Raw genomic sequence first — 11,092 nt, 5'->3', positions numbered from 1 at the left:
TCTTCATGTTTGTTTTTCCTGCAGGAAATCATAAAATGTATCACTGACAGAGACACTTACTTGATTTAAAGTAAGATCCTGCTCTAAGAGTGACTCCATACAGGCCTATGTTTATGTTTACTGCCTCTCAATGACACTGTAATTTTTAAGAAGTTAAAGATTATCTTTCCTTGAATGATATCTTCCAAACTCATCCAAGACAAACTTTTCCCTTTCATTGATCATCACCAGTAATAAAGACACTGCAGAAGATATTACAAGCTCAGAGACACCTACCCAACTCCACTCCTCCCACTAAGGCTGTACAATTGTAGTTTGGCTTTCTCTCTCATTGCTGTGACCTTATCCCATTTCACAATATAAGCAACTTGCAGTAGGCAATCACAGTAAGAGCTGTCAAATTTCTGCTGTATTGTAAACTTGAATACTTAAACCACGTAGGAACCACAAGCATGAATGCTCAGACACAGTAGCAAGGAATAGCTATATAAAACTTTAAACTAGTCAAACTTTCAGTCTGACACAGGCCACTGGTATCTGGATATAGATTCTCATATATCTTGTGTATTTCAGCCATCTGGAGTCACTTCTTGCTGAGTTCTGAATGAAGGAGAGAGAAGAGAAATAGTTAATTCTTTCACCCACATCAAATTTCTAACATGACTTTTCCAGAGCCAATATGTTTTGTCTCAATGTTATTTCTTACAGTACACCAGACTTTCACAGGTCACTTCCATAGGCTCAAAAAGAAAGCAACAGGAGGTCAGATGAACAGAAATTCTTCTCACAATCATGGAGCAGCCCCATTCTGCAATGAAGCCAAATCCATGCTAGTGAAAGAGGAGGTGACAGCGACAGAAAGAAAATCTACAACCCACTTGCCTTTTACCATAGTTCAATCTCATGCCAGAATTTACAGCTCTGCACCACAAGCTCAATTTTTGTTTTACTGCTTTGTCCTGCAGCAATGAACAGTTATCCCCTATGCTCTTCAAGGTTATGAGGATATTTTGCCCCCTCCACTCTCTTCTCCAGTCCACACAGAATTCCCACACAAAACATAGGTGAAGGAAACAATTTCCAAAGGGGAACTATTTCTGTTTCGGACCAGTTTAATGATTTTCATGGCATGAAGCTCACAATGTAACCCAAACCCACTTGTATTGCCTTGGATGGAAGTATGGTTTCCCTAGATTTGGACTTCTGCCAAAGGTTCTATATGAAGAAATGTTTTTTTCTTACTGTTCTACTACTCACCAAAACCTCATCACTCACCAGCTTTGCATGCTTTATCTATGCATCCCAAGTACAACCAGTTGCAGCAGTAGTGCAGACATTAGCAGCCTTGGTTTCAGCATCAGCTATGCCAGGCTGACCACGGGGATGAGCAGGATATGCTAGGTACACACTGCCAAGTGATCACTGCTGTCACCCTTCCACCCACCTCCTTAAAGGCAGTCTGCATTATTCTCTATTCAATATATTACAGTGCAATGGGGAACCTCTGGTCTTGGTACAAACAAACAGCACTGAATTGTATTTAACATCACACAAGTACAACTAAAGACTTACTTGAAGTTTCATCTGAAATAAAGTATAAAATACCAATGTGATAGCAACAGTTCTTGTGACCCTGACATACTTCTTTTCGTATTCTTCAGAAAGAGATGGACAGATTTTTGCAAACAGGTCACTGCGTTTCAGAGATACCAAATAATTTTATAGCAAAAGCTGCACATATCCTATACTAGTAGCTCCTGTAAGTTGAAGCTGGAAACTGCCCTGCCTAGTGATGTGCACCAGGGTACAGTAAGGACTGACAAAGGGAAAAAAAAAAAGGTAGGGAGGAGGTAAGGAGAGAGAGAGAAGAGACTCCCCATTTCCTTAACAGCAAGCAAACAAACCAGAGAACGATGGCACAGCGAGAAAAAAAATGCATAGCTTAAAATTAACTAACTTTCAAATGCACTGGGAATATTCACCAATTCAAATGTGCACTAAAAGATTGAAGAGAAAAAATATTTTTATGTTACATTTCAATTGAAAAAACCCCACAAAACTTCATTTAAGCACTGATGTCACCACCACAGATTTCTGCACCAGGTTTCTCTCAAGGAAAGATTCTCAGAGGCAGGTTTGAAAAAGGGAATGGAGTAAGCTATGCTTGATTGGATGAGATTTCCAACTGGTTACTGCAGCAACACTATAGAGAATAAGTATTTATTTAAAAAGCTCTTTAAAATGGTGCTTCAGAAAGGCAATTCGTATCCATGCAATATGGAAAATTCCATAAAAAGACAAACTCCTTTTTAGTCATCCAGTATTTTGGATACTTTCTACTTTTATTTTACTGTTACTAGTATAGACACTTGTCTTCTCAGGCCAATCAAAGTGCTGCTGCAAAGCCCATGACTTTCAATAGGTGGTGTAGTCCTACAGTACATAGATATAGCATAAACCACCATTTTTCTGCTGCCAGTGGGTTTTTACTAAAACAAGGCAGTGGTAGTGCATTTTTCAACAGTTCAGAATTCCCTCAGTAGTCATGATTCATATTTATAGTTCTGCTTTTCCTGATAGGAATAATGACATTTTTTGCCCCCCAACTATCAGTGCTCCAGCCTCTCCATAAGGTCAAGTACGTGAACTCTTGAAATGCCCTGCTCTTCCAACCATCATGCCACAGGAGAAAATGGTTTAACTACAGAAATTACCTTTTGAAAATTACACAGATGCAAACAACTGACACAAAAATTCCCAATGAAAAATATTTTCCTTGAAAGTAGAGTCGCAAATAAACACGTTTACTAACAGAGCCAGAGGAGGTTGCTCAAGTACTTTCACAATGAGGTGTGATTTAAAAGCACACTGGGAGCTAAAAAAAAACCAGGCATTTCACAAGGTTAAGTTTGCCCCTGTACACAGTAACACTATAAAAGCAAGAGATGTGGTGCCTATTTGTCCTTAGTCCACCCTCCATAATTAACCCATTCAGTTAAATTGTCATAGCAACTTGATTTATAAACCAAGGATGCTGGCAAAGACAAGTTGGCTCCCTTTGCAGAACTTGTGAATAGAGAAAGCCCTGCCCATTCTGATGCCAGCAGAGACTAATGCAAAATGCGCTTCCCTGTTACAGTACTACGAGAGCTATTTCTCCCCACAGTGTTACTCCCTGCCAGCCAGCCTTGCTCAGATTGCAGCCATGAGTCTCCAGGTTACGTCAAAGGCAAGACTGTGTCACTTGCAAGAAGTCCTCTCTTATGTACTTTCCTGGCTTTTAGTAAATGCAAGTTGAGCTCAAAAAGAAACCACGACTTCTTGGAATTAAGAATTCTTTAAGGATTAGTATTTTCCTTATTAGGGAAGCATATATATTTACCAATTGTAACTCAAGCATTTCAGCAAAAACTAGACCTTCTTGTTGGAAGACAGCAGTACAGACAATCTTTCTTTCAGATCTCTTCACAGCCTCTTCAGAAGGGTGAAAACCACAGAACAAATCCAGTACTTTTTTTTTCTTTCACCTGCAGTCATAACATTTCATGTAACTTTTTTTGCTTTAATAAATACATGACGAAGAGAAGCAGTACATTCGCAATATATTTAGCTTATCCTCCAGAAATAATTTAAGAGAACTATACTACTGTATGTTGCATATAAGCTCTCTTGACCCATAGAGTAGCATAAACACTTCCATCCCTTGAAGCCCAAATATGACAGTCACATAAGCTATCCTCTCTTGGTTGCAAAGGCTCTCAACAGCACCCAGCATGCACCTCTAACATCCCTCTCACCAAATGCTGTATCTAGCATGTGCAGTGAAGTACATTCTTTGAAAGAGGCACTGGACTTGCTGTGTGTGCTGAATGTAATGTTCTCCTGTGACTCTCAGTGGGATGACTGACCCTCGTATCAATAACAGACCTACCCTGTAACCATGTAAACATACACTGAGAGGGAAGGCAGAATTCTTCCACCAGGTTTTAAGAACGCTTTCTTTGTAACAGAAAATCCTCTGCAAGGTCAAACTCGGCCCTAGAAGATCAGTCGGTAACACAGAGTTTTGAAAAAAATAAACACATACCACCGCAGATAAACAGGCATTTATTAAAGTTCAACCCAAAACAAACAAAAATAATAAAGGACATTAAGGCATCTTGTGTTCAGTAACCATTCATAAGTAAAGATGACTTCTCTTTCCAAGAGAGCAGATTAAGAAAACAGAAAGAGTTCCCCCAACATATTTGGCACAGTGCTGACTGCCACTGTCCCACCACTCAGTGTGGGCCTCCAAGCCCATTTCTCCAATGAAAGAGATACAAAATCCCAACACTCACCAAGACACATGCAAGAAAGCACTCTTCCCTCCCCACAGATATCCACCTCCTGTAAAGATGCACATCGGAGGAAGACTAACAGATGGATATCTCAGAGAATAAAGAAGACATACTCCTGCTACAACCACTCATTTTTGACCAGACCAGGATACATGGCCTTGCTTTTGCTAAGTATTTACTATTTCAGCCAGTAACTGGTGAAATTTGTATTGCAATGTAACAATTTTAATGTTCTCCATCCACGTTCATATTAGATAAACAAATGACAAAGGTCTTGTTTCCATGGAATAATTTATTTTGATGAATTATGCTGTCAAGTGACCAGTCACTGTTATAGTGCTTTTTTCTTCAATTGTAGTAAGAACACCAGAAAATGTTTACAGTATCATTAGGTTCACTATAACAGGATTTTACTACAGAGTAAAATACAAATTAATAAACATTGCATATAGCACTATTCACTTCACCACATTGGCTCTCTACATCTTTTGTCACATTCTAACCTTCATTTAAGGCAAGTTTGTTGGTTGCTTTTTTGTCCCAAAGACTACATAGTCCCTAGATAAACTTGTGTGACTAGGTCTGCAAGTTAGGAAATCGAGCTTTATAAAATGTTTACTTTAACAAATACAAAAGTTATTAAAGAGAAAGATGGTGACCCAAAATTGCACTGTATTAAAAGGTGGAGTTTTCTCGTACCAAAGTCCTTTATTCATCATCTTTAGAACCAGTTTTGCTTAACTATAAAAGAGACACAAAAAGAAAGTATTCAAAGTTTAGACTGCCATTCCATTTATTAGGAAAGAAGAACATTATCTCCATCTTACATAGAACACATGTATATTTAATTCATAATACAGACTGATTGTGCTACTGTACCAAGAGAGTGAAAAGCATCAAAACCAATTTCTTAAGCTTAAACACTAAATGAGCTTATTTCCTGAATGTGAAAGTTGATAAAAAAAAGTAAAAGCCACACAACCCCAGAAAAAACCTCAGGGTAGTGTTTGTATTTCATTTGAAGACTCCACCACAAGCTCTCCAAAATAAAAAAGATGAAGTAATGGAAAAAAGTATCTTCACACACCTCTCAAGAGAATTCCCATATAGAAATTTACACAATATAAAACCAGACATAAACTTACTATTTCTCACTTTTTAAAGCTAAATTTATAATTACTAAATGTAGTGCATCTAATTTGATGTCCATCTGGAATCCAAGACATCCACTACACATAGCCACTTTAACTCAGAAGGACTCTCTCCAAAACCACCATAATCATTTATTTGCTCATGGTTAGGTTTTACATCGAGAATTACTTATAGTTGTGTAAACCAGTTTGCTTCCAAAATTGTCAAGCAGCTATACTGGTTTCCACAGAATGAGCAAAGAAAAGAGTGGGGAAGAAATGAATGCCAAGGGAGGAAGTAGAAAGGAACTATTCACTGGAGGACCTGCAGCAGAGAATGCCCAGGCTTGTAGGAGATAGCAACGTGCTCCCACTTGGGACAGCTCCCTTTTTCTGTTTACTTATCCACTGCCCTCCAGAACCTGCCAGCATCACTAACTTTATTTTACATCTTACTGCCGTATGAAGGCAGAATTTTTGCAAGGCATTTGGCCAGCAAAGCCCTCTCATCATGAAACTAAAATTGCTCAATAAATAAAAACAAAGACTAAACCAACAAAGTTCAGTGAGGATCAAAGCCCTTCTGATGCCAATATTCAGAAGGATTAAGCATTTTAGAGCATTTGAGAAATATGTAAATTAGAATCCAAAAGGAGCAGCAGTCCTTACTATTTCTTACAAATCTTTTAAACATTAAAAAAAGATAACTTGAAAATACTTACATGCTGGACGCATGTAGAAATGACACCACAGTCAAATTCAAACACAGTTAGGAAGAAAAGCAAGAGAAAAGGATCAGATTAGTCTTCTTTGGCTGCAAGTACAAATATTTTTTAATGTACATATGCAGTATTTTCATAATACTGCATGTAACACGGTCACGTTACCTTGATTACATCCACCCAGTTCCATCCTCTCGGAAGCTCCCCTTTGTTATCTGCAGAATAAGAAGGTTTGATTTTCAGCACATTAGCTAAGGGGAATCAACATACAAAATTCTAAAGATCCAAAAAGCTTAATTTCTCCACTACAAAGCAATGGACAAAAATAGATATTAATGTCTTAAAAACCTCTTGTTCTTCAAAGTAATTCTGTTTAAACAAAAACACCTCAGTCCATCTGACTAATTTAGAAGACAATTCCAACATGAGCTGGGCTGACCTGCAATGATGCATTCTGTCAAAGCTTTTCCTTTATACGGTCAACATTCAACCTGCCAATCATACCTTAGGTTAGGTAAATGATATACAGAAACTGCTATCAAAGAGTACAGCCTATTGCTGCAATAGGATTGTATTACCTATAATTGAAAACTAAGGTTGAACACATAAATGTCATCAGCAAGATTAGTTGAAAGATCTAATGCTTTTCAATCAAAAACCCCTACACCATTTCATTGAAAGCATAAAGTATCTGTAGAAGTATTGCTATTTAGAGGATACAAACTAAATGAAATGTTGTATTTTGGATTCCAAAGCAAATACTTTAATTTAGAAACTATGTTTTTAATAACATGAAATAATTTACAAGGCCCATCAACAAACCATGTCTTTTGTTGAAAATGAATTTTTACAAGTCCCAAATGCTCTCCTCCAAGTATTTTTTTTAATCCCACTTTTGTTACAAACTGCAATTGAAAAAACCACACAATAAGACAAAGACACTGACATTTTGAAATCCCTACTCTACAGAAAGTTGCTTGATCAGCACTAACATCTCAGGCAACAATAATTTATCTAAAACAAGCAAAACAGAGACCACAGACTTAACATAGTTAATCTTATAAAGAAAAAACTACTGATTCTAACTCTTGACAGAGCAAGCTGTCATGGCTATAAAATTTGGATTCATGTACTGCTCAAACAAAACAATGTTATAGTGAACAAACCTGTTTTATCGGCTAGTTTTCGTTTCTGGGTTTTGGATAAATGCTCCTTTTTGTCTTTTTTCTTACTTGCTGGCACATCAGGAGTTCCAATTGCAATACTATTGCTTACTGAAGTCTAAGAAGGATAAAAATGGTTGTTAATATTTCGCATACTGGTTCCGCAGACACCTCTGTGTGTGATAACTGAACCTCATATACTGAAGTACCAGAAGGAAGCAATGCTGTCAGCATCCTGCAGCTTTTAATCAGCATATAATCACAACTATAGTTTTAAAAAACGTGTTGGGGACTAGAATTATTCTCTTTCAGAGTGCAAAGGGCACCTTTTATACTTTTTAAATTTAAACATAGCATGTGATTTAGTCTGAAGAAGTCACGACTTCCCAAACACGGAAACCATTCCTTTTTCCCCAAAGCACCTCTGCAGCACCACAATGGCCAATAATAGCCTTTTGCAACACAGAAGCCACAAACAGACCAGCCTGACTCATTCAAGACCCTGTAGGAGCACTGCATCCCAGGAAGGTTGCACTAATTTGCTACATACACCCTGCTCCAGCAGACGCCTCTCAGCTCACGTTTTGCTTCTGCTCCAAGTCTCCATTTTTATGTTACTCGGCAGGACAGAACTGTATCCCACAAACATTTTTGTGTAACAGCAAAATAGCGATTAGATATGACAATTACAACCACAGGGCATTGTGGCACCGTACCCTCTGTGTGTCACTAGCTACTAATGTGTGTATACCCAAAATATTGATTAACAACTTAAAGACAGAGCTGTGAAGTATTCAGAGTTGTAATAACCTTTCTTTCTGTTCAGTTTTAAAAGCAAGGGATTAGTCTGAATTTATCTACTTACCACAGTGTTAACAGGCTGATTTTCCATGAACACCTCTTTATTATCTTTGGCATACTCAAAAAGTGTGTATGTCATAGCAGTCCCAAGATTCGCTTCAACTTCTACCATCAACTTATCCAATATACTTTGTTTAATTGCTGAAGATCTAAAAGACATAATAAAATCCACTATAATCTACACAGATGAGGAAGAAAAGCCCTCACATACAAACCTAGGGAGTGAAGGTGTCCTAAATACTTACATTGTGTTGTTGAAGAAAGCATCCATTGATATGACTGGTGCTGTTTGTGGATATGTTTCTGGCCAAGAAACTTCTATTAGAAATGCTTTGGGATCTCCACTTTCACCTATCTGAAGTGAGAAGAAAAACATTATAAAATCAACAGTTTCCAGTCACTTATTAAGGATTACAATGCCAATATACAAGTCTTTCACTTCCTTAAGACTATCCAAACTCCTGAAGATAACAACTATTTACATAAAGTTATCAATTAGAAAACAAAACTGCTCTCTAGGAAAAAGTATCAAATTTCTAACATGAGTATTAACCTCTACTCTGTAGTTTTCATCCTGGGAAAGGCAGCAGAAACATTCAACTCTCGCTTTATGTGGTTTATTGTTTTGGATTGGTTTTTTTTTTTCTGTTTAGTTTTGAAAGCTACTTTGCAGCATCTTCCAAGACAAATATTATACAATCATAAATGAGAATAGGAAAAATGAAGCCTTCCTTTTTCCCCCTGTGCATCCAAACTCAGAGCAATACGAAAGCAAACCACAAGACAGTATTGAAATAAAGATGGTGATAAACTAGTGACCTAAGATAGCAAAAATAATATATAAGCTTTACAATATTTATGTCTCAGCTCTACAGATTATTTTATTTCACTATAAGGAAGAATGATTAGTAAGATTTAAGAAGTCAATAAAATGGGATGGGCTAAAAAACCCCACAGCATTAAAAAAGGCACAGCTTAATATAAATAATCATGCATATCAAACCACTTTACTGAACCCAGATTACATATACAACCCTTACAATTTTGTTAAATTAAAAACAAATCACTCAAAAACTTTAAAACAAGTACAGGTGCAACCAAAGGCACACTATACAAACAGAAGAAATCTCACACACAAATTTGGAAGGCTAGCACAACAAAATTAGCTAAAAGCAATTCTAATCTACCAAAAATTCTCCCTTATTTCATTCATTATAGAATAGCCAAAACCTGGCTTTAATGAATTACATAGAATGAAGTGTAGCCAGAAGAAAAGTCCTAACCAAGGTAAGGTCACTGCACTTCAAAATTTAAACCAACCAACCAAAACCACCAAAGTGGTACTTTTTTATGCACAGTGTCTGTTTCAGCATACACTTACTTGCATTATTATGCCTTCTCGTAATGCTAATTCTTCTTCATGGGAAAGACAGCCTCAGACAAAAGCAATAACATAAGTTTTATGTTATTTAAATTATTATACCCTAAATTTTCACAATTATTTTTTGGCTAATGAAGATTAACAATGAGCAAAGCTAGTAGTCATAAAATGACACACTGTAAACTTGTAGGCATGTCATGTTTACTCTTCTACGGAAACCAGATTTAGTAAGAATGGTCTTATCAGTGAAGGAAGGCTGCACTTACACGGATAGGATTCAAGTGCTATTAATTATATTGACCTGTATCTCATTACAATAACTGATGCTACTCTGAAGTTATTTGATAAGTCACAAAGAGGTGATTTTAGATGACTCCTCCCCCTACATGCGTACGGCATTTTCAGAAGTCTCCCTTCTGCCCATGAGTGCCTTGGTTTTCATCAGTAAAGCTCTATGGCCATGGAAAGATCTGCCTCAGCGCATAAACCTGAGAAAGCGGACAAGAATTTCATGCCAGAATCTCACTGAATATCTCAAGTTCAGCACTGTCTGTATGTCTCTCCTGACCAGACCATATCAGTGCACATGCTCAAAACATTTTGTGGATCTCTAGGAAGTAGACAAGGCATGTCAGCTACCGCTGGACAAGAGACTAGAGCCTTGTAATAGAGCAATAGGAAAGGTTCAAAGCTTTACATATAAGCATGTCTGTGACATTTCTGACCAGTGTGTTACTCAGAAGGCTGGCTCCCTCAGCTGGTTTGACAGCTCTAGCTACACAGTACACAGACGTATCAGAGGATGTCCAGCTACAGGATAATAAACCCGCACTGGGAGCAAGTTCCTGAACATGAAGCATTGTGTTATCAAGCATCATCGTACCAAACATAACGAAACAACGGCCTAGGATCTAGCCTTAGCCGCAATCGAATTCTCATTTGGTTTACAAAGACAAACCCGGTGTATCGACTACAAGCCACGGAGTAACTTCAAGCTGAAGCCTGCGCTGCAGCGACTCGCAGACCTCTCCCTTGCCTTACCCTGTACTGGAAGGACACCGGGCTCAGCTCCCTGAAGCACACATCTCCCTCGTAGATGGAGCGCAGCGCTTCCAGCTCCATCTGCAGCAGAGAAGGCCGTTACCGATTTCAGCCTGAACAGGAAGCTCGCACCTGACCGTGGTCGGTTCGCAACTCTATGCACGTCCCCGCCAGCTTCCCGCCCTCCCCCTCCGCCCAGCTGCCTCCTCGCCCGCTCCCCGCCGAAGCCCCTCTCCCTCAGGTAGCGGCGGGGCCAGAGAGCAGGACTCACCTCCTGGTCCTCGTTGGCCGCCATGGCGCGCAGTCACGGAAGTCCCCCCCTCCGCTGCTCCCGTCGCCGCCGCCGGGGCTCGGCGGGCCCCTCAGGCGAGGCGCGGCTCGGCACGACCCGCCGCTGTGGCACGGGGAGGCCCGAACGGCCCCGCCCGACGAACACACCTCCTCTGCGGGCAGC

The 11,092-nt window shown here is 39.0% G+C and overlaps 1 protein-coding gene across 3 annotated transcripts; it reads right to left on the bottom strand.

The window, feature by feature from the left end:
• Positions 1-4,090: 4,090 nt before the first annotated feature.
• RWDD4 (RWD domain containing 4) lies at positions 4,091-11,073 on the bottom strand. 3 transcript variants are annotated; one of them, XM_031048979.2, is made up of 9 exons: positions 10,910-10,930; positions 10,639-10,719; positions 9,598-9,650; positions 8,462-8,571; positions 8,221-8,365; positions 7,359-7,473; positions 6,358-6,407; positions 6,193-6,195; positions 4,091-5,081 (listed from the first exon to the last, which is right to left on the bottom strand). In XM_031048979.2, exons 3-9 carry the CDS (start codon positions 9,601-9,603, stop codon positions 5,049-5,051), a joined length of 462 nt encoding a protein of 153 aa, XP_030904839.1. In that variant the 5' UTR covers positions 9,604-9,650; positions 10,639-10,719; positions 10,910-10,930; the 3' UTR covers positions 4,091-5,048. The 3 variants fall into 3 exon arrangements, with proteins under 3 accessions (XP_030904839.1, XP_005149089.1, XP_030904840.1); XM_005149032.3 differs by lacking the exon at positions 9,598-9,650 and having other exon boundaries at positions 10,910-11,073; XM_031048980.1 differs by lacking the exon at positions 10,910-10,930 and having other exon boundaries at positions 9,598-9,632.
• Positions 11,074-11,092: the final 19 nt, after the last annotated feature.

Source organism: Melopsittacus undulatus, chromosome 7 (assembly GCF_012275295.1).
Source record: "Melopsittacus undulatus isolate bMelUnd1 chromosome 7, bMelUnd1.mat.Z, whole genome shotgun sequence".
NCBI lineage: Eukaryota > Metazoa > Chordata > Aves > Psittaciformes > Psittaculidae > Melopsittacus > Melopsittacus undulatus.
Note: the sequence above shows the minus strand (reverse complement) of the source record. Positions and strands in the feature narration are given on the sequence as shown.

Bases quoted from the DNA above. Each gene is read 5' to 3' on its own strand.
- RWDD4 (XM_005149032.3), bottom strand. From the start codon at position 10,933: ATGGCGGCCAACGAGGACCAGGAG. The intron at 10,720-10,909 runs GTGAGTCCTGCT...TCTCTGCTGCAG, and splicing joins CGGCCAACGAGGACCAGGAG to ATGGAGCTGGAAGCGCTGCG. The intron at 6,408-7,358 runs GTTTGTTCACTA...CTTATTCTGCAG, and splicing joins AAAACTAGCCGATAAAACAG to ATAACAAAGGGGAGCTTCCG.